This window comes from Stenella coeruleoalba, assembly GCF_951394435.1.
Source record: "Stenella coeruleoalba genome assembly, chromosome: X".
Classification (NCBI taxonomy): Eukaryota; Metazoa; Chordata; class Mammalia; order Artiodactyla; family Delphinidae; genus Stenella; species Stenella coeruleoalba.
In genome coordinates, this window is record NC_137152.1 from 39,879,577 (window position 1) to 39,902,633 (window position 23,057).

General features: G+C 43.7%; 1 protein-coding gene and 1 long non-coding RNA gene across 6 annotated transcripts in view; one reads left to right on the top strand and one right to left on the bottom strand.

Moving 5' to 3' along the window:
* LOC307180474 overlaps positions 1–15,306 on the bottom strand; it is a 161,660-nt gene extending 146,354 nt beyond the window's left edge. For 3 of the 5 annotated variants that reach the window (XR_013825742.1, XR_013825744.1, XR_013825745.1), the window contains exons 1-3: positions 14,872–15,306; positions 14,094–14,183; positions 4,116–4,247 (exon numbers count right to left, since the gene is read on the bottom strand). This is a non-coding gene — a long non-coding RNA (uncharacterized lncRNA). Of the gene's footprint in view, positions 1–2,101; positions 3,446–4,115; positions 4,248–14,093; positions 14,184–14,871 lie in introns of those variants that run through there. The other 2 variants (XR_013825746.1, XR_013825743.1) reach the window with 2 other exon arrangements.
* Positions 15,307–15,462: 156 nt separating this feature from the next.
* On the top strand, positions 15,463–21,503 carry LOC307180473 (diphosphoinositol polyphosphate phosphohydrolase 3-beta). The gene is made up of 2 exons (XM_079910779.1): positions 15,463–16,101; positions 20,250–21,503. Coding segments are annotated over exons 1-2 (495 nt in total). The 5' UTR covers positions 15,463–15,607; the 3' UTR covers positions 20,251–21,503.
* The last annotated feature ends 1,554 nt before the right edge of the window (positions 21,504–23,057 follow it).

Below are 23,057 nucleotides of genomic sequence, written 5' to 3' on the forward strand. Positions count from 1 at the left end.
TATGGTTTTCTCAGGGTATATGCCCAGGAGTGGGATTGCTAGGTCGTATGGTAGTTCTATTTTTAGTTTTTTAACGAACCTCCATACTGTTCTCCATAGTGGCTGTATCAGTTTACATTCCCACCAACAGTGCAAGAGGGTTCCCTTTTCTCCACACCCTTTCCAGCATTTATTTTTTGTAAATTTTTTTTTTTTTTTTTTTTTTTTTGCGGTACACGGGCCTGTCACTGTTGTGGCCTCTCCCGTTGCGGAGCACAGGCTCCGGACGCACAGGCTCAGCGGCCATGGCTCACGGGCCCAGCCGCTCCGTGGCATGTGGGATCTTCCCGGACCGGGGCACGAACCCGTGTCCCCAGCATTGGCAGGTGGACTCTCAACCACTGCGCCACCAGGGAAGCCCGTTTGTAGATATTTTGATGATGGCCATTCTGACTGGTGTGAGGTGATACCTCATTGTAGTTTTCACTCACATTTCTCTAACGATTAGTGATGGTGAGCATCCTTTCATGTGTTTGTTGGCAATCTGTATGTCTTCTTTGGAGAAATGTCTATTTAGGTCTTCCTCCCATTTTTTGGATTGGGTTGTTTGTTTTTTTTGATATTGAGCTGCATGAGCTGCTTGTATGTTTTAGAGATTAATCCTTTGTCCGTTGCTTCGTTTGCAAATATTTTCTCCTATTCTGAGGGTTGTCTTTTCGTCTTGTTTATGGTTTCCTTTGCCGTGCAAAAGCTTTTAAGTTTCGTTAGGTCCCATGTGTTTATTTTTGTTTTTACTTCCATTCCTCTAGGAGGTGGGTCAAAAAGGATCCTGCTGTGATTGATGTCATAGAGTGTTCTGCCTAGGCTTTCCTCTAAGAGTTTTATAGTGTCTGGCCTTACATTTAGGTCTTCAATCCATTTTGAGTTTATTTTTGTGTATGGTCTTAGGGAGTGTTCTCATTTCATTCTTTTCCATGTAGCTGTCCAGTTTTCCCAGCACCACTTATTGAAGAGGCTGTCGTTAGAAGGATAATGTTAACTGAGATGACAAAGAACAGAAGTCGACTGTTTGAAATAAGTTCAGTTTTTACAGGGCTAAAATCTAATGTCTATTAGACATCCACGTGGACTTCCAAGTGGACAGTGGCAACAGACGCTGGAGTCTAAGTTGGATATCTAAACTGGGGAAAGAAGAGGGTCCAGATGGCATAGAAAGCCACAGTACTGGATGAGATCACGAAAGGAATGAGTGTAGGTAGAGAGGAGAAGAGGACAAGGATTCAGTTCTGAGGTTTGTCGGTATCAAGAGGTCACAGGAACAGGAGGAGAAACAGCCAAGAAGACTGAGGAGCTACAGCTGCATGACATCAGAGAACAACCAGGAAAGTACTGTCCTGGAACGCAGGTGTGTATGTGTCAACTTGACTGGATAACGGGGTGTCCAAATATTTGGCTAAACGTCATCTCTGGGTATGTCCGTAAGGCTCTTTCCAGGTGAAACTAACATTTGAATCTGTGGACTCAGGAAAGCAGTGTGCCCTTCCCAGCACGCGTGGACATCAAACAATCCCTCGAGGCCTGAACAGAACCAAAACGTGGAGGAAGGAAAAACTGAGTCTTTCCTGCCTGACTGAATGAACTGGGACATTGATCTTCTTCTGTCCTCGGCACTACAGTTTCTCAGGTCTTCAGACCCCGACTGGAATCTACATCGTTGGTTCTCTTGGTCCTCGGGCCACTGTCAAACTGAATTAGGCCACCAGCTCTTCTGGGTCTCCAGCTTGCAGGCACCAGACTGGGAGACTTCTCAGCCTCCACAACTGCGTGAGACAATTCCTTTTAATAAATCACTTCCTGTATACATATCCTATTGTTTCCACGTCTCTAGAGAATGCTGAATAATACATCAGAGGAGAAAGTAGTTCCAGGTGGAGGGAGGGATCAACTGGGTCCAAAATTATGGACGGGTCACTTAAGGAGGGGACTGTGACACAGCCATTGACTTAGAAATATCAATGTCATTCTTACGTTGACCGCAACAGTTGCAGTTTAGGTGAAGGTGTACTTGTTCGATCAGAGTGAGATTAAGACAGAATGGGAGGAGGGGAACTGGAGACAGCGAGTGTAGACGCTCCTTATGGGAGGTCTGCTACCAAGGGGAGGAGAAAAGGCCCCATAGGAGGTAAGAGGGAGTGAGGCAAAAAGAACGTCGTTTTGTGTTTGTTTTTTAATAATAATAATAATAAAAATAACAACACCAGTTTGTATGCTGACAGGAATAATCGAGCAGAGGGAGGAAAAGTGATGCTGATGTTGCAAATACTCTGAGATCATGAATTTCCTTTTGAATTGAGCCAATCTAGGAAAGAATTTTCTGCTACTTGCAACCCAAAGAATGTTCACTAACAGAGTGAGCAGTGTCTTCATACGTGTAAGTCTTTCCTGTTTTATGCCCACTGAGGTATAATTTTTAATAGTGCTCTCATGCTGGTGTGGATGACAAATTATATGGTCACACTAATTAGTTAGGGACATTGGTTCTGAAGCCATAGATTCCAATCCTGGGCCTGCCACTTACCAGCTGTCATCTTGGACAAATTACTTAACTTCTGTGCTTCAGTTTCTTCATACGGAAAGGGGACTAACAATGGCATGTATCTCATGGTGTTCTGCTGAACAAATGAGGTAAAGCATTTAAAGAGCTTACAAAAGGACTTGCTAAATATGGTAAATATTTCATAAATATTAGGTATTATTAAATCTGCATGCCACATGATGCAGAATTCTCCTATACGGTAAAGAATGTAAGCTGCTTCCTGATCCGTTTTTCCCTTTCACACATATAACCTTAAAGGTAATTAGTTTAAATGCAACGAACAAAGTGAAATTATTCACAACTCCGTCTTATAGGCGACGAAGCTGGGAAACCGAACAGTTAATTGAGATAGAATAGGAATTTTTAAATAAATGTTAAATTATGGACTGTGTCAAGGTGCCTGGAGTGATGTGTGATATTATGTGTCGACGTGACTGGCCCACGGAGGATGCCCAGATATTAGGTCGACCATTATTGTGAGCGTGTCTGTGAGGGAGTTTTAGATGAGATCACCATTTGGATAGGTAGACTGAGTAAAGCAGGTGGCCCTCTAGTGGGAGTGTCCCATGGCAATCACTCGAAAGCCTGAATAGGACAAAAAAAGCTGACCTTCCCTCAAGCAGGAGGGACTCAAGCCTGACTGCTTGAGGGGGGACACTGGTCTTTCCCTGCCTGCGGACTTGAACTGAAAAAGCGCATCTTCTTGAGACGATGCCAGCAACTTCGGGACTGGAACTTACACCACTGGCTCTCCTGGTTCTCAGGCCTTTGGACTCGGACTGGAACTACACCATCAGCTCTCCTGGGTCTCCACCTTGCCAAGTGCAGGTCTTGGGTCTTGTCAGCCTCCACAAACATGGGAGCCAATTCCTAATAAAAAAAATCTCTCTCTCTCTCTCTCTCTCTCTCTCTCTCTCTCTCTAAATATCCTATTGGTCCTGTTCCTCTGGAACCCTGACCAATACACTTGGGAAGGCACAAGCACCTGGTGCAAGTAAAACTACATGATGACATGATGGAACTCAGTAAAGAGTGGGCAGTATGATCACAGGAATTACAGATACCCCATCAGGGTCGCAAAACAGGGTTTTAACAAATAATCATCTGATGGTTAGTAAAGGCTGTGGTAGGCAGAATTCTAAAACTGGTCTCCCAACATATCCCACCATAATCCCAGGTATTGCGAATTAGAGGAGGAATCACGTGCACATTTGCACTATGCTGCATGGCTAACAGGATTTTGCAGTTGTAATTGAGGTTATTAAACCCCTGACCTTAAAATAAGGAGATTATCCTGGATTATCCAAAAGGGCCTAATCTAACCACAGGAGCCCTTTAAAAGCAGACCGTTCTCTCTGGCTTGCAGCAGAGGGAAGCAACAGAGATCTGAAGCCCAAGGAGGATCTGACACACCACTGTTTGCTTAAAGATGGAGGGAACCACACACAGGCAGCCTCTAGGATCTGAGAGCAGCCCCGACGACATCCTGCAAGGACATAGTTCAGTCCTGCCACCACAAGAGCTGGATTCTGCCACTCACCTGGATGAATGAGCTTGGCAGCTGCTTTTTCCCCGGAGCCTCCAGGTAAGGTCCCAGGCCCACTGACACCTTGATTTCAGCCTTGTGAGACCCTAACCAGAGAACTCACTTGATGCATGCCACACGTGTTACCTGTGGAAACCGTGAAATAATAAATACGTGCTGGTTTAAGCTGCCAAATTTGCGGCAATTTGTTACGCAGCACTAGAAAGCTGACACACCGGTATTCAGGTCATTAGCATATTGAATCTGTTGTGCGTAAGGTAATTCTCTGTAGTATCCAACCTACTGGGGAGGGTGAGGAATCATTTCTGGCCCAGCCATAACCACATGAACCTCTAAGGTGCAAATTAAAATAAGCGCCACCAAAGTCGCAGGGCAGAGAATTCTAACGCTAGTGTAGTGGAAGATTAACTGCAATACAGAGGCAAGAACAGACAGCCTGCAGTGTGACAGCAACATGAGGGCACGTCCTGGTAAGATAGGGCCATACTCAGTGTGAAGGGCTTGGACACTGGAGCTGCCCACTCAGTCCCTGCACTTCAGATAAAGCAGAACACTCAGTTCCCAGGCTCCCTACAGGGCAACAGCAGGCAAGCACAGTCAGGGGAACTGCAGGTAGTGGCTCTGAATTAAATGGAAATAAAGTTTTACGAAAAAGGGTTTGGTGCCATAGACATTCTTTGAGGCTTTAGAGGTAGACAGACTGGCTCCAACACTCTGTGATCCTAGCTGTGTTTCAGAATTCTAAGTTATTAACTGTGTGTGAGTGTGTGTATGTGTGTGCGCGCGTGTGTGCGCAGGTGAGACGCCTCCTCGATAATCCTGACAAATCTTTACAGACCACTGGGTTTAAGATCTGCCTGCGTGATTTTCTGTACGAAGACAGCTGGATCAGCTTGCCTGATCCCTCTAACCCCAGAGCCTACCACGGCACGTGGAACATACGCATTTTCTGACTTTTACACCAGCTCCCTGTATTCAGCAGCTTCTAGTACCAGTGCACTGCTGACTTCCTGGCTTCGTGATCAGTGTTGGCCTTTCTAACAATCTCTCAGTTTCTGAAATGTCCTCACGGTGGGAGCCTTTTTAAAGCCCCTAGGCTTTGCAAGTGAAAAGTGACTGAAGCATAAAAATCATTTAAAGAAATTTAACTGCAGAAATTAATTAGTGAATATAAGACTGGTAATTTGATTATTTGTTTTGCTGAAAATCACAAATATTCGGGATTAAGGAATCACATCCATGAGCCCCCAAACAGTCGAATTTTCAGATAGAGGCCTTCATGTTCACAGTCACAAGGTCTCAGTTCCCCTGATCTGACTCCTGATCCTACTGCCTCTATTTTTTTTAATCACCCAAGTCTGTGTCTCCTCTTCCTCTTTTCCTCTCTTGCACTGTAAATGTACTCCGTGGATACTTCTAATTCAGAAATTACATTCTTTTTTATGTTTGTTTTCCTGTGAGATCCTTAAGGGCTGGTACCATATTTTCTTTGCTCTTTGCTTATCCTGTACGACGTACACTGCATGAAACATGGTAGGCATTGCTGAAGGTTTGCTGAAGGCATTTCTTTCATACTGAAACTCTGACAGCAAAAGCATCCACTTGCAATCTGGGAGTAGGACAGTAGATGCATTCTATATAGGTAGCATGTGTGTGGTCTTTGAGTATCATGCAAACTCTTCTAGAACCTAGGAGGTGTTGGAGGACGAGATCTGGTTCATTTGTCCATGTGCCTCTACACAGCACGTGGCACGGTCTTTAGCCCACAATATGGCTAAAAGCAACAATTCCCAGAACTTAGCCATGTGTTAGCCTTTCCATGTCTGCCACCCCCAACTCTAATGTTATAAGCTTAATGTTTTCTGTAAAGGAAGGTACTATTTGTCATGAGAAAAACTCGAAAAATAAATAGAATGATGACATAGCAACGGTGTGGAATTTTAAAATTTACATTGGTGACTCTCAAGAACACAGGAATTTTTTTCAAAAACTTTTAAAAAATGTGGAGATATGCAGACAATGGATTGTGACAGCAGTTCTCCTAAATCCCAGCTCTGCCACTTCCTAGCTCTGTGATGAGCAAGGTATCTACCCTCCTGGGCCTTGGTTTCCTCATTTGTGAAACTGGAATAATGGTACTTATGCCACAGGGATTTTATGAAAACTGTCAGTGAGATATGTAAATACCTGACACATGGTAGGCCCTCAAAGAGATTTTATCATCTCTTCTGATATGTAGTTAGGAAAAAGCAACAACAGAAAAACAGGATTCCTTTACAAGAATTTTGGGAATTACACACAGCAGAAAGTTCATCCGAAGCAACAAATCAAGGATACCTCCTTTGAGACGTAGGCTGGTACTAAAAGCTATCTGATCAAAGTTAAAGCGAAGCTCAGAAACTAAGAGTCTAATTGGTGTCCTCTCCTAGGAGATCTCGTATTTGGGGAAAACTGCTAAGAAAACCACCGATTTTCCAATGTGCCCTGAAATAATAAACACCCGAGGAGAAGATGGGGGGAAAAGAGTAAAGGAAAAGCCGTTTTCCTACTAATCTCGAATTCCAGAGGATGATGCCCGGCTCAGAACCCCTGGTCAGAGCCACCCTACCATGCTGCTCACTAATGGTGCACCTTCCCAGAACAGGTGGATTTTACTGGGGGTACCGGGAGAATGTGGCCGTTTTCCTGATCCCAATTTTGATTCTATACCTCGCTTGTGGTCTTCATCAAAGGAGCCTGCGAAATGTGCAGAACAGCTTGGTAACCCTGAGAAATCTGTAGTATTGCTTCTGAGGGAACTGGTCTCACGGTGCCTGGGCCTGTGGGTGCACAGCAGCATTGATCAGTAAACTCCTGATCTTCCCTCCTGGGCCAGTTGGATGTCTTTGTGGAAGAAAAGGGCATCCTGCCAAGAACAGGATTCTCACACAAGGAAACTAGCTCTGCAACAAAGGACCCTCCCCAGGATCCACAATCATCAAAAGTCATGAAGGAGTGTAAACAACAATTACTTTGTTCCTTCACAAGGACTCAGAATAGTCACCTTCCATCTGCAGCAGCAGGAATCAGTGTTGAATATACCAACATTTGGCCAAAGCAGCTGGGGCGAGATCTCTGGGATGAAGAGCTTCTGCAAGTGTTAGGAGATGGGATGAAAGCTTTGGAGAGCTGGATCAGTGAAAAAAGGAAGGGAACCGGACAGGACTGCTGGGAGCAAATTAAGCGGGGGTCTGCCTATGCTGCACTCTTTCTGGGGTGTTATCATCGGTGAGCCCCGAGTTTCCCTCTCATTTGGGCTATCTACTGCCAGATCGTGGGCAACTTACAGAATGTCCGTCATCTCAACAGTCTCCCTTACGAAGTGGGAATGACAATATTTCCTCTGAAGGAATTCAACTACAAATCCTGTAGTCCTAGGATTCAACTACAGAAGATCAATGAAGAGCCTAGCTTGGTGCCCATCGCTGCATGTACTATTACTTCACATTAATCTCAACTTTCATTTCAACTAGCTCATGACATTCTTTTGCGTTCACCACGTTTAACTGTATGATTACTTTTATTCTCAAAGATACACTTTTATTTGAAGAAAATATATTATGTAAATTAGTACATGTTCTGCGCAGATAAAGCAAAGTCTATTTAGGTGACGAAGGCCTGAGGTCTGGAAACGCCACCCTAAGTCATGCTGTGTAGTAAGCACAGGGCTGGCCTAGGAGGGATCCACGGAAAATGAGTCAGACATCTGGCCGCGCCGACCAGCAGAGTTTGCATGGCAGCTGATACAGACATGGTGCTCACACAGATGGCACCTACTGGAATAACTGCAGTTTGTAAACAGAATGTTTTCCCTGTTAGTATCGCTTTCACAAATTAATTAATTAACGGATTGATTAATTCAATGAATATTCCGTAGTGCCTTCCCAGTTGTATCAGAAAGTGTCCTGGATCATGGACTGACAAAGACCAATGAAACATGGCCCTTGCCCTCAAGGGTATCACAATGTACCAAGGGAGGCAGACACACTCATTACATCAACAGATATCCTCTGCATGACTACAATGTGTGCTCAGCAAAGTTCTGGGCTGCTGGAGATTGACCAGTGAGCAAGAGACAAAGATCCCTAAGACCAAGGACCTCACAGCTGGGAGCTCTGGGGGAGGACAGAGATAAGCAACAAACATAACAAAGAAGTAAATAACAGAGTCTGTTAGTTGATAAGTGTTATAACAAAAGGACAATTTAGGCCAAGGCAAAGGGGATCAGGGATAGGGTGGAGGGTGGGAAAGACGGGTGCACTTGGCAATATGCTGTTCTGTGGCCTGCTTAGCCCTCACTGAGAAGGCGAGAACTGAGCAAGGCCTCCAGGGAAATGAGGAAGTCAGCCAGGCAGATGTGGGTGAGGAGCATCCGGGCAAAGGGAAGAGCTAGAGCAAAGACCCTGAGGAGGGAGCCTGGCTGACAAGATCCAGAAACTGCAGAGTCCTGGACCTGAGTGACTGAAGCGAGGCTGGTGGGGTAAAGTCAGAGAGGAAATGGGGCCAGATCTTGTAGGGCCTCGTACACCTTTCTGAGGGTTTCGCATTTGACTCTGAGCCATGAACGGAACAGCGCTAGGAAGGGTTTAGTTGCTGAATTAGAGGTCTGTACAGAGGACAGTATCAGTGAAGAGCAGGGATACAGCAGTCAGGGGACCAGAGGGAGTGATCAAAGAAGCAGGAGAAATCAAGGAGTGCTGCCTCTTTGCGAGAGAGTGGAAACACTCACCTGGACTTGACCTCCATTGACCGTTGGGCTCACGCCCGTGACTGTGCACACGTGTGCCGTTACTCACAAAATCACAAACTTACAAGTCCCGTATTCATCCCCATGGTTCATCCATTAAGCAAAGAAAAAAAAATGGGGAGGTATTTTTTTGTTCCAATCCCTTTGTATTTGAGAAGTTTCTACTGAACTACCTACTGTAGCCCCACCCTGAAGCCCTTGCTGTGTTTCAAGGAAAAACAGATTATCCAAGGAACATGATGAAGCCTCCCTTTTCACACACGTGAAAAGCTATGTGTGGAGTTGCCTCTCTTCACTCGTCTTTCATTTTATATTTGTAATAAACAATTATTAGGTACAATGAGAACCATCCTTTATGATCCATGTAGGCTCTGTCACACTCTTTCAGTCAATCAATGTATTTTGAATCCCTGCTGGATGCCGAGCTCAGGTCACTGTGCTGACTCAGGGGGAACAGGTATGTATCAGGCTGGACCCTAGCCTTTCAATTTCTCACAAACATGCAGACAGATCATCACAGCGCTCGATCCTTGATTAGAGCCATGACAGAATTAAAGTCAAGGGAGCCCGGTAAAATGGAGGAGGGTCATTTAATCGCAGTGTAAGGGGTGGGTGAGTACACATGGTCAGGAAAGCCTTTGGGGGAGGGTTGAAGTTAATGAGTTAGGTACTTTTACTATCCCCATTTTACAGATGAGAACTATCAAGGTCCAAGATATTCACTTGCTTAAGGCTGCACAGCTACTGAGAGAGCCAGACTTAAGTTCTAGGGCATTTGGTTTACAAAACACCCATTTTTTTCCCACTCACTGACTACTACTAAAATCACATTTCCCGACTCTGCTTCCCTTTAGTACGTCTAGAAATCCTCTCAGGTATGTGTGGTCACTCTCCTGAAAGCTGGGTGCAGCTGTGAAGACCACAAGGCTCTCAGAAGGTCTGTAACGTTCTCCTTCTGCGGTGACAGCTGTTCTGGAGAGCTCCTCCCTCTTAGAATTGCATTCCACTTAAAATTAATCACAAAAGAGGCAGCTCTAGGTTCCATGCCCATCTCACCAAGAAAGGCACCCAACTTCCCAGGACCATGCTTCTAATGTTGCTGTCACTTTCCAATCTGCCTGCTCTTTCCTAAATCAGAAAACATGTGGAAATATGTATCCCAGACTAGTTGCGCTCAGAGCAGATCCTCTCAGTTTTAGAACATTACATAGAAGCTGTGTTCTCCTGGCTGCCCAGATCTCCCAGGCAGAAAAAAACGAGAGCGGAGGAAGTCTGCGCCACAAGGAATGACATGCACTGTGTGTGTATCTCAGCAACTCTCAACACGTGCGAAATCTGTCATAGTGAAGGGAAGATTACCTTTGGTGTCAGGCAGACCAGCGTGTGACTCAGCTCCATCACTTGCTGCCTCACCTCCTTAAACCCATCTCAGCCTGTCTCTTAATCTGTTGAAAGGAGATTTTGATACTCATTTTTCAATTTTGCTGGTAAATAAATATTACATGCATAAAGCGGACCCTCGACAAATCAAAATCAATGCCCAGGATGATGACAAAATAGAACGTCTTCTTCTCTGTAACACTAATTCCATTTTATGCTTGCAGGGGAAATTGAACGTCAAGTTGTTAAGTAACGTGTCAAGGTGACATCCTTCATTGGTGGGAGTGAGATGGGCCCTCAGGTGGGCTTTTCACTATATTTCTCAGGAGAAGAACATCCAGAGCGGAAATAGCTTCCTTTGAACTCAGTGACCCTTAGCAAATGAACACCTTACCTAAGAAGTCAACTCTGAACGTCATCCAAAAATGCCACAACAGAATGTAAACTGGTGGAGCCACTGTGGAAAACGGTATGGAGGTTCCTCAAAAAAACTAAAAACAGAGTTGCCGTATGATCCTGCAATCCCACTCCCAGGCATATATCTGGAGAAAAACATAACTTGAAAAGATACATGCACCCCAGTGTTCACTGCAGCACTCTTCACAACAGCCAAGACATGGAAACAACCTAAATGTCCATCGACAGAGGAATGGATAAAGATGATGTGGTTCCTATATACAATGGAACACTACTCAGCCACAAAAGAGAATGAAATAATGCCACTTGCCGCAACATGGATGGGCCTAGAGATTATCATACTAAGTGAAGGAAGTCAGACAGAGAAAGGCAAATACCATGTGATATCACTTATATGTGAAATCTAAAATATGACGCGAATGAACTTATCTACGAAACAGAAAAGGACTCACAGACATAGAGAGCAGCCTCGTGGTTGCCAAGGGGGAGGAGGCTGGGAGAGGGATGGATTGGGAGTTTGGGATTAGCAGATGCAAAGTATTATATATAGAATGGATAAACAGCAAGGTTCTACTGTACAGCGCAGGGATCTATACTCAATATCCTGTGATAAACCATAATGGAAAAGAACATGAAAAAGAATGTATACATATGTATAACTGAATCACTTTGCTATACAGTAGAAATGAATACAACGTTGTAAATCAACTACACTTCAATAAAATAAATTTTTTTAAATGCCACAACAAACCGTAGCTCTTGATAAAAAGAATCCTTTTGACAAGACATGGTGACTTTGTGAGAGCACAGCTATAGAGACATGAAGACTTGAATTCAAATACTAACTCCACTCTAAGCCTTCTCTTCTATGAAACGGAAATAATAACTGTCTCCTTAGGATTTAATGGGCTGTCAGTTAAACAGGATACAGGGCTCAACACAGGGTCTGGCACAAAGACTGACACGTACAAATATTACATGTCTTAACTTCATCCCTCTCCTTCTGACTCCAGGGAAAGTTCAATGGCAACCTCTTCAAGAAGAGGTGGAATTTCTACTGGCAAACATACTTTCTTTATTTTTGGTTGGATTTTGATGGATGGCAGTTAATGGTGGTGTCAGCTAGCTCTTGATGTATAAGAAACCACCCCAAATTTTAGTGGCTTTAAACAACAACTGATTCTTTTGCTCATAATTCTGCAGCCCAACGACTTCAGCTGGGCTCGGGTGACTGGTCCTTCTGCTCTTCTCAGAGGGCTTACTTACGCATCCGTGGTCAGTGCTCTATCGGCTAACTGGCTCTGCTGCGGGCTGTATGGTCTAGGATGGTCTCACCTACATTTCTGGCAAAGGATCCACTGTAAGGTGGGGTGAAGGCGATGCATGGACTGTGGATCTCTCATCATTCACCTAGCCCAGGCTTCTTCACATTGTTGTCATCTTGTTTCACGAGCAGCAAGAGAGGGCAAACCCCAGTGCACAGGCACTTTTCAATTCTCTGCTTGCTTCACACTTGCTATGGTCCCATGGCACAAAGCAAGCTCCGTGCCAAGGCCAAGGACAATGTGGGAGGCATGCACGTATCACAGCTGTTGCTGTAACAGTCTGCTACCACAGTGGCTCATGAAACAACCCTGTTCATCAGTGGAGAAACAATGAACTATAGATAAACCAGACAGCAGAGTGCTAGTCTCCCAAAAAAGATTTCTACTCTTCTTTAGAAAAAGTTAAAACTGTCTTGCCCTATTGTTTTAACAGGTGGAAAATAAAATTATTTTATGAAATTTGGAAAAAAACTAATTTGGAAACTTCCTTGGCATTGCACTAAACCTACAACCTGTGGATCTCTTTATCCAGGAACATGTTATGACTTTGCCAGTAGGAATTCAGTCTCTACCTCCTTCCATATTATAATGTTGCTTCTCCTCCCCCTTCCAATAAATATGCCCCACCCCCAGCACAGACATATTGCATAGGCATAATCTGATGTGGGAGTGATGCAGCAGACTATAAAACGGCACCTCTGGTGAGACAAGGACATACTACCTGGTAACTGTGAAGCAGACTGGTGATGTGGCTGGGGCCTGTTTGGTCCACACCTCCCTGCAGACACCAGTCCAATCTCCCAGCTTTGCTAAAGTTCCTCTTGATTAATTCAAATATCTTTTAGAGTTGAGTACAAGTTTTATCATTTTCTACTACAATGCCCTAACCATATTTTTTAGGATCCCTCGGTATTTTGTTTACTTTGTAGTGGTTGATATTGCTACTGTGATGTCATCGTTTCCACATTATATTTTCTACAAGGTTATTGCTGGCATACATGAAAGCTCTTGGGATTTTAAATGTTAATGTTTATTAACGTCTACCATTTAAAGAAATTTATTTTTTATTTATTTTTATTTATTTATTTTTGCCGTACACGGGCCTCTCACCATTGTGGCCCCTCCCGCTGCGGAGCACAGGCTCCGGACGCGCAGTCTCAGCGGCCATGGCCCACGGGCCCAGCCGCTCCGCGGCATGTGGGATCCTCCCGGACCGGGTCACGAACCCGTGTCCCCTGCATCGGCAGGCGGATTCCCAACCACTGCGCCACCAGGGAAGCCCTAAAGAAATTTATTTTTACATCGTTTCTTAGGTGTTTCCCAAGAATATATTCCTACCATCTGCTAAGAATGACAATTTTGTCTTATTTATCAAAATGGTAGGCTTTTTTCTCTTTACAATCTCATTGCACGGGAGAGAAAATCTAAAATGATATGTAATAATATGGGTGATAATTGGTATATTTGCCTAGATCCTGACTATAATGGATTTTGTTTCTAGTTGTTTAACATCATTTATTTGTGAGTATGGGCACACTGAGGTATACAGCCTGTGCTGAAATCTATTTTCCTAGTGTTTTGGGGGTTTTTTTGTTGTGTTTTGTTTGTTTGTTTGTTTTGTCCACACCTCGCGGCGTGAGGCAGTTCCCCAGCCAGGGATCCAACCCGTGCCCCCTGCATTGAAGCGCAGAGTCTTAACCACTGGGCCACCAGGGAAGTCCTCCTAGTTTGTTTTTAATCACGGTATGTTGCCTTCCTCCAAATGTTCCTTGATCATCCATATATCGGTAAAATATGGTCATTAGCACTAGTATCGCTATTGGTTGAGGTCATTCTCTTCATTTCTCCATTTTACCATTTTCTTCATACAGTTTTATTATATTATGCCCATATATTTTTGTCTTATTATACTTCTAGATATTGAGGGTAGTCTTGCCACCAGGAACAGAATCAATTTTATGAGCTATTTGGATACACACGGCGTGGAACAAGCTGAACTGGCAAGCTGAACTAACTTGTTATTTAAAAACCGGACTGTATGTTTCGTAACCATTTTCCACATACCTTTCCGATTCAATTTCTCCTTGATGAATGGATTATTTCACTGGAAAAGTGAGGTGTTGTGATCCTGCTTGCCTGATGCCAGCAGACGGTCTGTGGGTAAGAGAGAGACAAAGATGCCTAAGTTGCAATAAGGCAAAAGGGAGGGGATATCAGAGGTCTTCTCCACAGGTTACTGTGAGAGCAGGGAAACAATAAGAAAAAATACGAAGGAGGGGGAAGGCTTTAGGCTGTTACATCTGGGGCTGTGGGAGGGCCACTTCTTGGCCAAGGGGACAGGATGACCAGACAGAGGGGAGAGAGCACCAAGTGGCCTTGCTGGAGTCCCTGGCCAGGAGGCTTCTAAAAATCAACATGCAAAATATGAAGGGATTGCCAGAGGCATGTTTCCCAAAGCCTCAACCAGTACTTCTCAATGAGAAAGAGAGACAAGGGTGGAGTGTGTGGAGGGGAGAGATTCCTGGGATTTAATAAAACACTGCTTTGGGTGGTTCTCCAGCTGTTGGGTGAACATGACCCAAAGTGCAAAGGTCTGAACCAAGTAGGTGAGGAGTTTACTGCTGAGCAAACCGAGGACCAGAGGTTGGGTAAGATGTCAATAGGGGTTCAAGAAAGGTGTTCACTTATGGGCTGTGCCGAGATGCCTGGCAAGGTGAAGAACCTGCTGAAGAAACAAAACTGCATGATATGACTCAGCAAAGATTAGGTACTGTTTTGTCAAGAATACCGAGGATCGTCTTGACAAAACCGGGGCCTTCCTGTAAGTAAGCCGGCACTCTACCTTATGGGTGATGACGAGGACCACACGCACTTGACCGTCCGTCCTGTGTGTAAAACGATTGCGTGTGTGTTTCCTGCAACCTGGTGGGGAGGGTGAGGAGAAACGTCCGGCCGCGCCACAGCCACGTCTGGCTCGAAGGCACACGTGGAAGCAAGCTTGGCCCAGGTCACAAGGCGGTGCATTTCACCCCGGGGGCTGCAGATTCCCAGCCCGGAGGTGCGGGGCGCCTGCGCAGTGCGCCCCAGGCGCCGCGCGCTGCGGGAGCCACGAGACCCCCGCCCCCCGCCCTCCGACGGGAACGCGCACGTGCCCGGGGACGCGGACGCGCCCGCGAATGCGCCTCACCTCGCTCAACCCCGGCCCCGTCGGCTGAGGAGGGAGGGACGCGGACGCGCACCGGAGACGCGGGTGGGCTCCGCGCAGAGTGGCGGGCTCCGGGGCGGAGGCGGGGATGGGGGCGGGGGCGGTGGCGCCTCCTCCACTCAGGCGTCTGCGCCCGGGACCCCCCGGCCGCGCGGGGGGACGGACCGACTGACGTACCTCGCGCGCCCCCGCCTCCGTCCCCGCCCCCGCCTCATCTTCCCCGAGCGCCCGGGGCTCGCGGGCTGAGGCGCTTCTCTCTCTCGCCGCCTCTCGCCGCCCCTCGCCGCGGCCCTTTCTCTCGGCAGCACCTCGGAGTCCCTCGTCCCGGTGGCGGCGGCAGCGGGGACCCGAGCAGCGGCGAGCGGCCTCGAGGATGAAGTGCAAGCCGAACCAGACGCGGACCTACGACCCGGAGGGGTTCAAGAAGCGGGCGGCGTGCCTGTGCTTCCGGAGCGAGCGCGAAGACGAGGTGCTGTTAGTGAGTAGCAGTCGGTACCCGGACCGCTGGATCGTGCCGGGCGGGGGCATGGAGCCCGAGGAGGAGCCGGGCGGTGCTGCAGTCCGCGAGGTGTACGAAGAGGCGGGAGTCAAGGGGAAGTTGGGCCGGCTCCTGGGCATTTTCGAGCAGAACCAAGATCGCAAGCACAGAACGTACGTGTATGTACTGACTGTCACTGAGATTCTGGAGGATTGGGAAGATTCGGTTAGCATTGGGAGGAAGCGAGAGTGGTTCAAAGTCGAAGATGCGATCAAGGTTCTCCAGTGCCACAAGCCCGTGCATGCCGAATATCTGCAAAAACTAAAGCTGGGCGGTTCCCCAACCAGTGGAAACTCCATGGCCCCGTCCCCGCCAGAGAGCGATCCCTAGTATGTACCGCTCCTGCACAGACTCTTGCTTTCCACCTACCTGACAGTAAATAGTGCCCGGAGCGCCCCTGGTGCCGTGTGAGGTCTCACCGGGAGGAGGGAGGCTTCTTTTGTTTCCTTGGCAGACCTCTGAATCACGCTTGCAAACTGTCTCAGTTGCCAGGCACTGTTTTCAGACATTTTGCACGTTTTCAGATGCTTTCAGAATCGCTTCTTGGTAGCACTGTAACACATTTCGGAAAGCCAAAGCCACATGGGATTTTTTGGTTTGTTTGTTTGTTTGTTTGTTTTTTATAAAGGTGCCTTAACTGCTGACCCAGTCTTTGGGGGGCGGGTGTGTGTGTGTGTGTGTGTACACGTGTATACGTGTTGTGGTTTTGTTTTTTCTTTACAGTTCACACGTGTGTGTGTGTCCGTATGTGTCTGCGTGTGTCTGTGTGCGTATGTGCACTTTTGGTACCAGTCTTGTGGGTTTTTTGTAGTGAAGGCCTTTAAAATCTGATCACCTTGGTTGTATGGCAACTTCATTAATTTTTTCTCTTAAGTTGTTTTCTCATTCACAGCATTAGCCCTTGTCAGCAAGCCCTTCTGTGATGGGGATTGGTTTGAAGGACCAGTGTTGAATTTCAAAGAAGTATTTAAGAATTTTTTTTTTTTTTTGGCTGCGTTGGGTCTTCGTTGCTGCGTGCTGGCTTTCTCTGGTTGCAGCGAGCGGGGGCTACTCTTCGTTGTGGTGCACGGGCTTCTCATTGCGGTGGCTTCTCTTGTTATGGAGCATGGGCTCTAGGCGTGCAGGCTTCAGTAGTTGTGGTACGCAGGCTCAGCAGTTGTGGCTCGTGGGCTCTAGAGCACAGGCTCAGTAGTTATGTCGCATGGGCTTAGTTGCTCCGTGGCATGTGGGATCTTTCTGGACCAGGGATCAAACCTGTGTCCCCTGCATTGGCAGGCGGATTCTTAACCACTGCACCACCAGGGAAATTTTACATCATGTGCACTTTCCACACTGAACAATAATTTTATCTTCAGATATGTGATCTAATTTGCCCTTTTCAGAAACTGCTTAATTCATATGTGGATAATTCGATTTTCAGAACATTTTCACAACTGGTAGTTTTTTACTTCTTACTTGAAATAGCCATTTCCCATTTAGCCCAAATGTAGCTTAGCAAAATATTATTTTATAGAGTAATCGCCCTCTCGGGAAGGTATTGTTATGTACATAGCCTAATATGTACATATTATGAAAACTGTATTCCGAGTGTGATTTAGCATGCTTGAGTTCCAACTCCCATTGCTCCTGTCTCAGTGCCCTAGAACAACATTCTCTCAATACAGATTAGTCTTTGAATGAAAGTCCGCATATGTGAATTTGTGATAGTCCACTTAAACTTGTCTGAATACCAGTAGCCAAAGGACTAGAATAGTATATGGTAATTACATCCCAGTTGAGTGAGTTAGCTTTCTTGATATTCAGCTGCTACAGACTTCTCAAAATGTTAGGACGCCTGGCCGATCTCTCCTAAAGATTTAGGATAAAGGTTTTGTGTCACATGACAGACTTTTTTGGGTGCCAAGTTAAAAGCGCTTATGTTTGCTTCAGTACTTGCTTGAAATTAGGGATCCTATCTAAAGTGCTTAGGTTTCTTTTGGACTACCTTTATTCCCCTAGCCATAGTAAGTAGGTAGAGTAAAGCCTACTTCATGAAGTGGATATTGGCACTTAGAAAGATCATTTTTAATTTCTAGGGCAACCTAGAATGTGTCATATTTCTTAATCATTATTGATAGATATTTTGTGTCAGTCAACTAACTTTTGGGGGGGTCACTGTTAATGCACTCTGTATTAAGAAATTTTGAAAGTTTAGAAACTTGGAACTCTTGATCTTTTCTCAAGAAGGTTGAGGAAATGCCTACTTTGTGAAAAGAGTATGGGTGGGGATGTCTTTCTATATATAACACTTAACATCTTAAAAATATTCTACAGATCAATAATAATATAAGTGGATAATAACTGTAATTTAAACACATTTTTATTCTATAAATTAACCTTTTATAAAGAACACAATCACTGGTAGAATTGAATATCACTACGTTTTCTTTTTCAACTTCGGTGCCAATTTTTAAAATAAGGTCTTTGCTATATAGAAATATGTCTAAATAAAGTACGTATTGTAATTGACAAAACCAATGTTGCCAAAGGAATGAGTAGAGAATGAACAGATTTTAAAAACCAATTATTATTTCATATTCAAAATTATGTAGAATTATCAAATATGTGTTTCAAAAATATGTTTTTGTACAGAAAGATATTTTATTTTTTAAACAAACTTTCTAAATCCCACAAGTTGACGTTTCCTATTCTAACAATCCAAATCAATGAATGATATTCTCAGTAACCTGAAATTTTTCAAAGTATACAGTAACAGCAGTGAAATTGGATTATTGTTTTATGACCATTTCATATATAATACTGTCTCCATCTAAAATGTTGCTACAAGCACCTGGGAGGTTTAACTTGTACATGGCATCCTTAGAGATAATAATGCACCATCTTGTTTTGACTTTTCAACTCGTATTTGACAAATGTGAAAAGTACAGTGTTGATGTTAATCAACTCTTGTTAGCCTGCAGATATTTGCCGTATTTAATTCTGAAAGATTTGTACTGAGTTCTATCACTTGCTAGGATTATCTTCAGTTCCCAGTTATCTTCAATTTATGCAATCTGTAAGACTCCTTTCATTTCTAAATTGCAAAAGAACATTTTACAGTTATCACACTTTAAGCTTTCAAATTCACATGGTCAGGTCTTGTTATGCTTTTGGAGTTCAGTCAAGAAAAAGTTAAATGAAAGAACCTAAAAAGTCTTTCATTTTAAAAGAGAAATCCAAAGAATTCAGCTTAAAACAGTTGACACAGAGGTAACAAACCAAATGGTATCTAGTTAACCTCCATCCTCCAAGAACTTGATCCATCAACAGTTGGAATTTTCTTCCTACAGTCATTACATAGCAGCCATGCATTATTTATAAGATTATTACACTAAAAATGTACAGATGAATCTTTCAATTCATTCTCTCCAGAAAGGAAATAGTGCATTGATCAAAGATAATTAAGACTTTCAGACATGAGGTAGAAATTTGTTTCCAGCATATTTTTTAAAGACTAGGTTTTTTCCCCCAAACTGGGCAAGTGCCTTAACAAAAGTTTTAAGAAGACATGTTGGAGTAAAGGTAATATTGATATGTTTGATATATCGTTTCCCTGGATGCCCAATATATTATATTTTCTAAGAAACCTGTTTTGCTGATCAGATCACTGTTGAAAGAAGTAACTCTGAAAGGGATGGGGGTGGCTATAAATATTTTGAATTCTGTTGTATGGTTTAATTTTAAAAGAACTGTAAATATTTCAACATTTTTGTGTTTAGAAACATCAAATAAATATTGGTGTATGTGTGCTTGCACACGGGCTCACACACGTGTAAGCAACAGGAATAGGCAGCTTCTAAAGTACTAGCAACATTAGAGGGCCCTTCTGGGACAGATGGGTAAGGGGTTCTGAAGCTGGAGCTGCTCCTCCCACTTCCCTTTAGGTGGAAGAAAGAGCAATTCCTCCATCAATAGTTGTTAACTGGGAAAAGGAAGGTGAAAATGCTGCTTTCAACCTATAGTACTAACAACTGGCCAGAGTTCTCTTTTTCAGGGTTCCTTTTGTGGAAGCACCAAGCAAAACAGGAAATATTTTCAGCATTGTTCTAGTATTGTAATCATCTTTCTGAATGACTGTTTGGCCTGTTAGACTATGAACTCTTTGAGGACTAGGACTCAGCCTGCCCATATCCTCAGAGCCTAGAACAGTGGCTAAAATTTGGAGACATCTGTCATTGATCCACAGATTATAAATGTCTACTACTAGTGTTTTCTATAACACTGTAATACTAGTGTATTGATTTCTTAGCTTTATATTTTAACTAGGACAATCTGTTATTCCTCAGGCTCTCATGTGGCCTTATAGTGGAACTGCATTAGATAATTCACTGAAGGCTTTTCCAATACAAAGTGGTTGATGAACCATAATTCAGTAAATATTTGTTGACTAGAGGAATTGATGAACCAATAAAACTATTAATGAGATATTTTTTTTTAGGTGAATGGCATAGATGTTGTTCAGATTTACTTTGAAAGAATCAAGTATGTGAACCCTATGATGAATGGAATTGTGAAGACAGGTGAGCTCTTTCACACTCCCAAGGACACAGCTCGTCCTATCCTTTTGGACACTTCCTCCCTGTTTATTACAATGACTACTCTCCAGGTTGTTGCACTACTACTATATCTGTACAGACTTCTAATTTTGCACCTATGGCCTTTTTTGTGCTTTTATGATTATATGTCAGTATTTCCCACCAGGTTATGTGACCTTGAGTGCAAAGACCTTACTTATTTCCTTCGTCTTTTTTATATATCTAGCATATAAGACATCACTAGAAATATGGTAGATATCACTGAAGGTTTGTCTATAAAATTAATATTTTGTAATGACACTGAGTGGTAAAGCATTTACCTTCTAATCTGCTGTTAGTACAGCAAATGCTGTCTGTTTAGCTTATATGTGGCTTTTGTACATCAGGTGTCACACAAGTGTTTAAAGGCATTTGTGAGATATTAGAAAGCAAAAATTCTTACTCATATGTCTATGTCATCCCAGACATTATGTGTCTGCTAATGGCAGTACACTACACTACCTATGAAAAAATATATTTCATATTTTTTAACCTAAATCTGACTGTGCCTCTAGACATAACTCCTGATCTGTAGAAAATACAGGGAACAGAGAAACATTACTCTGCATCACAGAGATGATATGAGCAGAATCCAGACTGCAGGAAACTACAGGACAGATGACCTAGTACCTTCAGTAAATGATTGCCAGAATGAAAGAAATGGAGGATGAACCTATAGATTAAAAGAGATTTAAGAGACTTAACCAGTTGTAATATATGGATCTTTTTCCAGTTGTAATATATGGATCTTTTTCAGATCCTGATTTGACTAAACTGTAAAATAAATACATTTTGATACAATCTGGATAATTTGAAAATTGACTTGATATTTGATATTAGTTGGAATAATAGTATTGTGGTTATGTTGAAAATAAGAGTCCTTATCTTTAAGCGATACATTCTCAACTATTTACAGTTGAAATGATGTCTGGAATTTGCTTTAGAATAATAAGTCTGGATGTTAATTGTGTTGGAGATATTGATGAAACAAGACTGGCCTTGACTTGATAATTGTTGAAGCTGGGTGATGGTTAAATGACGGTTCATTATATATGTTTCTCTCCACGTTTGTATATTTGACATTTTCCATAATAAAAAGTTAACAAAAAGTTATCAGAATTCTTATTAAAGCTAATATATGAGGCATTGAGAAGAAGAAAAATTTTAGATTGTTTAGTAAATGTGGGCTCTGGGGTGCCATTTCTGTCCCAAGAGGTCAAATGCCCAAAAAGAGAGGGGCAGCATACCCTGGGATAGTTAGTGTTTCCCTTGCTACAGACCATTGTTAGGAGTTTTTTTCTCAATTTGGCCCATGGAAATAAGAAGAGTTAAATTTTTATTTATGTCTCTTGGAAAATGGGAATGGATCCTCATGTTCTCTTGAGCAAGATGTTTGACAACACTTAAGTCCAGTTCATATCAATGTGAAAATCAAAGGGGTGAAGTCTCCAGAGAGCAAATTTATGGAATTATAAAAATCCACAAAATGATTTTTTTGAATAGTTTTTTAGAAGAATAATGGCTGTAGAATGTGTTAGTTACACATTCATTAATTTTAAAGTTATACTTGAAGGTAGGTGACACAAGAAAGTAAGTAGTTAACATTCTTGACTGCAGTGAACCATTTTGTGTTTCACAGACTGCAGATATTCCTTCAGTTTTGAACTGTGCTTAGAATTCTGTAAAGGCTAAAACCTTCTAGGTCAGAGTTAATGCAGCTGTACTGAAATCAACAAACATAGGGTCTGTCCTGACTTATTTTGTGGGTCAAGGAGCAGCAGGCAGAAAGTGAGAACAGCATTGGAGGTCCCTTCCAGGGAAGATAAACACCTTCGTAAGTGTGAAGGGACTTCCCTGGTGGCGCGGTGGTTAAGAATCCGCCTGCCAATGCAGAGGACATGGGTTCAAGCCCTGGTCCGGGAAGATCCCACATGTTGTGGAGCAACTAAGCCTGTGCGGCGCAATTACTGAGCATGTGCTCTAGAGCCTGTGAGCCACAGCTACTGAAGCCTGTGCACCTAGAGCCCATGCTCCGCGACAAGAGAAGCCACTGCAATGAGAAGCCCGGGCACCGCAATGAAGTGTAGCCCCCGCTCACTGCAACCAGAGAAAGCCTTCACGCAGCAACAAAGACCCTATGCAGCCTAAAATAAATAAAATAAATAAATTCATAAGTGTGAAGGGCTGTGAAGATGAAGCTGCCCATTCTACTCCTTACTGTCCTCTAGGTTGTGTTCCAATCACATGAGCAAGCAGTTCCCCCAGAAACAACTGTTTCCTGGAAGAGAGGAGATGAAAGGTTTACCTCAGAGCGCTTTACTGCTCACAGCTGGGCAGAGCTTTCACTTTAAAGGTTCCCCTGTTAGAAGGAACAGAAAAATTACAAAAAGTTTTTCATTCATCTTTCCCTGGAAGTTTCTTCCTAACTTGAGTTTACTCTGATTTTAGCAGATTTTTTTAATTTGGAGGCAAACAGAGCTAGGGGAATAGAATGGTAGGTGATGGTTGTAATTACAACAAATAGTGGTTTTAGAGTCCAACAGGCCATGGTTCAAAGTTGGCCTGACTATCTGCTAGCTGTGTGGCCTCTGCCAAGTTACTTTGCCTGCCTAATCTTCAGTTTCCTCATCTGAAAAATGGGGGCAGTCATAGCCCCTGCCTTTGTAAACAGC

Excerpts from the sequence above, each read along its gene's own strand:
- LOC307180473 (XM_079910779.1), top strand. The coding sequence starts at position 15,608 with ATGAAGTGCAAGCCGAACCAGACGCGGACCTACGACCCGGAGGGGTTC.